Raw genomic sequence first — 4555 nt, forward strand, 5'->3', positions numbered from 1 at the left:
CCCCCCCCCCCCCCCCCCCCCCCCCCCCCCCCCCCCCGCCCAGGACTGGTCCTGGTTCTCTACAGAACGCTAACACACCTGTCAAGTGAAGTTAACAGCTCGTTTGTCAGGTTGTTCCAAGGATTAGAAACTATAAGTGATCTGTGCCTGGAAGGTAATAGATGCTCAATAAATAATTAATAGCCATTCCTTCTTCTACGGCTGTCTCCACCTTTAAAATCCACTTTTTTGTGCGATGTCCCTAGCCAAGGATGACAAGACAAAACTCACCAGTCACACTTTGATCTTCACCTACGCAGGGGGTGTCCTGAATTTACAGCTCTGCCTCTCAGAACCCCATGTGGGCCATAATAAATAGAAACCTAATTCAAGTCCAGCCTCTCAAGTGTAAGTAAGCACTTGCAAAGAGCCCCATGCAGTGGCTTCCTTTTCTGAATTTCAACAGCACGGATGTGCTAATTCAGCACCTGAAGTGCAAACTGACAGCTGGAAGGAGACCGGACAGAGTAGCAGGGTCCAAAACATCTGGTGGGTTTCCAGAGGGTTTAGGGAGGACTGCCAAGCGAGAAACCTACTTGTGAACCCCTATCAATGGGACCTACTTGTGAACCCCTATCAATGGGATAGTGGGAGACACCATCTAGCCAGGAGGGATGAGCTCCGGCCAAGTGGACAGGTCCCCCATGAGTCTGTGAACTTCACCTGGTATTCTGGCCACAACTGAACTTCTGACTCCATCTGGGAAATCTCCCACTATTACTGAGAGCCTGGGGGCACCAGGACCACAAGCCTGGGCCGTCACTATCTCTAACTGCCAAATTCAGAGAAGCTACTCCCTGGGGACCTGCTGATAAGGCCTGGCCCTGAACCCTGACCCCACCAAAGTAGCGGAGCCTCCCTACTACAGAAACCAGCGGTTCCCAAAGTTGAGAGCACATCACGGTTACCTGGGGGGTTGTTAACACAGGCTCGTGGGCCTCCCCTTCAGAGCTGCCAATCAGTTGATTCAGCAGGTCGGAGCCAGGTCCGAGAATTTCTAACAAGTTCTTAGGAGATACCGATGTGGCCGGCCTGGGCCCTACACTGAAAGAATTGCTAAATAAAGGCTCTATGAGGTGGTGCTGGATAAAGAGATCCCAAGTCCATCAACTAAGGAGATGTGAAGTTTCTAGAAGACATGAGTGTGGGGAACTCAGAACACGTTCATAGTAGAACCATCCACTGGACATTCACTGATTTGGAAATGGTGGCCATTCAAGGACTATATATGATACATTGTCCATATTTTTTTCAATTTTTGTAATGTTTATTTATTTTTGAGAGAGAGAGACAGAGTGCAAGTGGGGAAGGGACAGAGAGACAGGGAAACACAGAATTGGAAGCAGGCTCCATGCTCCAAGCTGTCAGCACAGAGTCTGACTCTGGGCTCAAATTCATGACTCATAGATCATGCCCTGAGCTGAAGTTGGATGCTTCTCTATTTTGATGAAGATTCTTAATGGTGAAAATTATCACATAACAGAAATTTATGACTAAATTACACCTGCTGCTTTTGTGGCCAACCTCAGAGGAGTCGACTTTCCTAAGATGGGGTCCAGGGATGTCTTTTTAAGAAAGCTTCCGTGGTGGCACTCAACATAGCCAGCCCAAAACAAGGCCAAAGTGATGACCTGGGAACCACTATCTTACGTCATACTGGAGACTGATGCAGCTTGGGGATCTCAGGGCTGGATCACCGCATTCAGCAAAGGGCTTTACGTCTCAGTGAATGCGTGTTCATCGGGGCCCTGGGACACGAGCTCAGGGAAGGGGTAATGAGAGGAGGTCCTTACAACTCTCAGCAACCAATAAACCTTCCATCATTTATTCCAGCTTCTAGCACCTAGGAGGTGTTCCATAAAAACTTGCTGGTTGGGTTGCTGACGCCTGGGTGGCTCAGTCGGTTAAGCGTCTGGCTTCGGCTCAGGTCATGATCTTACAGTTCATGGGTTTGGGCCCTGCATCGGGCTCTGTGCTGGTGGCTAGCTCAGAGCCTGGAGCCTGTTTCAGATTCTGTGTCTCCCTCTCTCTCTGACCCTCCCCTGCTCTCGCTGTATCTCTCTGTCCTCAAAAATAAATTAAAAAACATTAAAAAATTAAAAAAAAAAACCTTGCTGGTTGGATGGATGGATGGATGAAAAGCTTGCATGAGGAATTAGAAGGAGCACAGGAAATCTGCACTGCATTGCAAGGTGAGGACAGGACCCCAGCTCTGGGGAATCAACAGCTATAGCGATCAACTGCTGGGGTGAGGCTCAACACGAGGTAGCATGCATGTAGGCATTTGTAAAGCATATTACTATATCCCCAAAGCAAGTCCAGAAATCAAACATCAGCAGGCTGGTGCACTGAGCTGAAATCAACAAGACGTCACTCTGCAGGGATATGTCATTTGTTTGACAAATTTGTGTGTTGTTGTTTTTCTCATGTTTTTTAAAATTTATTTTTGGGACATAGAGAGAGACAGTGCAAGCAGGGGAGGGTCAGAGAGAGAGGGAGATACAGAATCTGAAGCAGGCTCCGGGCTCTGAGCTGTCAGCAAAGAGCCTGACACGGGGCTCAAACCCATGAACCGTGAGATCATGACCTGAGCTGAAGTCAGATGCTTAACCGACTGAGCCACCCAGGTGCCCCTGTTGTTGTTGTTTTTAATGTTTATTTATTTTTGAGAGACAGAGCTACAGAGCATGAGCAGAGGAGGGGCAGAGAGAGAAGAGGACACAGAATTTGAAGCAGGCTCCAGGCTCCAAGCTGTCAGCACAGAGCCCGATGTGGGGCTCGAACTCACAAACCGTGAGATCATGACCTGAGCCGAAGCCAGCTGCTTAACTGACTTAGCCACCCAGGCACCCCTGTATGTTGTTTTTAAATCGCCTACCAATTATCTAATGTGAGAGCCCGGCTTAGCAACTGAACACTGAAAAGGTCTGAAGGTTTCATTTAATATATTCATTTTATATACACGTACAAATGTATACATGTGTGTATGTATATGTATTTATAAAAACATCCACACAAGTGGAAGCCAGATTATATGCCACCTGCTCTGTCCTGCTCTGAGCGTCTCATCTGGAAGGAACAAGCAAGCCTGCATCTCTCCGTCTATCTGAATGGTAGTCACGTCAGCAAAGGTGGAGCGGAAGTCAGGCAGAGTTGAGGACAGACTGCAACTCGGCACTCATTCACTCGCTCCATCCTTACTGTGTGGTGGCTGAGCACCACGCCGCTGTCCTTCCAGGAGCCTCCTGCAAGTGCTGCCAGACCCCGGGCCCTGCCTCGCCTCACCCCTTCCCATCTGTTCTTAGCCCTGAGAAACATAACTTCTGGTCCCCAACAAGGCCCTGCACCTGCTCTGACTCCGGTAGCCAGGGACCGGTCACCAGCACATCGGACAGCGCTGCAGGCGTGATGAGCTAGGGTGAGGTTGTCCTGGAGGAGGGTGCGCCCCTGGTCCAACACGCCTGGTGTCCTCACACAAAGGAGAAACGTGGACACACGCACACACACGGGGCGGACACCACAGGAACACGGGGCTATGGGACTGCCAGCCAAGAAACCACCAGAAGCTGCAGAGGCTGGGACAGACGCTTCCCCACAGCCCTGGTGACCCTGCGGAAACCTCGATCTCAGACCTCTTGCCTCCACAACTGGCTCTTGTTTGACCCCCCGGTTGGGGTGCTTTGTAGCAAACTAATCACAGCCCTCTTGTTCTCTCAGAGCCCCCCCTCCCCGCCGTGTCACCCCCATCATGCTACCACCGCCTTGAGCTGTTCCTGACTACTGTGCCCGCTTCCATCGGTGCAGAGGAAGTGCGGAGCGGGGCCTGGGTCTCTGCCAGGTGTCGCCGCCGTGACCAAGATGCCCGGCTCGCTGCCAAGCCCACAGGATGCTACGTGGATGAGGGGCCAAGGAGCAGGGGCCTCCCCAAAGTCCCGAGACATTCCCACACCCACCTCCCCGCCCCACCCCTGCCCCACCGGAGACTTACGGAGATGATGTGCCCCTTCAGGCCGTGGGCAGAGTCCGAGCACTCGATCACGGCACTCAGCTGGGGGTAGCCCACCCCCGTCTTGGTGCGGGTGGTGCACACGGAACCTGGGTGGTGGGAGAAGTGCAGCCCAGAGAGAGACGGTTAAGAACGAGCAGAACATGACACAAAACGAGCATCCGCCACCGGCACACAGCCCTGCCCCACTGTGCCCGGGGGAGGGGCAGGAGGTCAGAACCTCACCATCCAGCCTCATCCCTTCTTGTCCCCCCGCCCCCCCCACCGCTGACTGCTGTTGCCTCCCCCCATTACCTGTCACTGTCACTCGCCTGTGCCATCAGCCCCTGCCTCAAGGCCACATGGACTGTCCCTGCGGACACTCCGTCCCTTTCCAAGTACCTCACTTTTCCTCACGACCACAGTATGCTTCAAGGGACCCCTCAGGCTCCTCCCACGGCCTCTTTACCTCCAGTTTTGATCAATTTCTAACTTCTCTGGGCCTCACACTCTCGCCTGTGAAACTGCCAG

At 52.3% G+C, this 4555-nt stretch overlaps 1 protein-coding gene across 2 annotated transcripts in view; it reads right to left on the reverse strand.

The window, feature by feature from the left end:
- Nucleotides 1-4555, reverse strand: part of GMPR (guanosine monophosphate reductase) — a 46197-nt gene that overhangs the window by 13131 nt on the left and 28511 nt on the right. For both annotated transcript variants that reach the window (XM_029945451.1, XM_029945452.1), the window contains exon 6: nt 4028-4134. In XM_029945451.1, coding sequence (XP_029801311.1) covers nt 4028-4134 — 107 coding nt within the window. The remainder of the gene's footprint in view (nt 1-4027; nt 4135-4555) is intronic.

The sequence above is a fragment of the Suricata suricatta genome, chromosome 7 (genome assembly GCF_006229205.1).
Source record: "Suricata suricatta isolate VVHF042 chromosome 7, meerkat_22Aug2017_6uvM2_HiC, whole genome shotgun sequence".
Taxonomy (NCBI): domain Eukaryota; kingdom Metazoa; phylum Chordata; class Mammalia; order Carnivora; family Herpestidae; genus Suricata; species Suricata suricatta.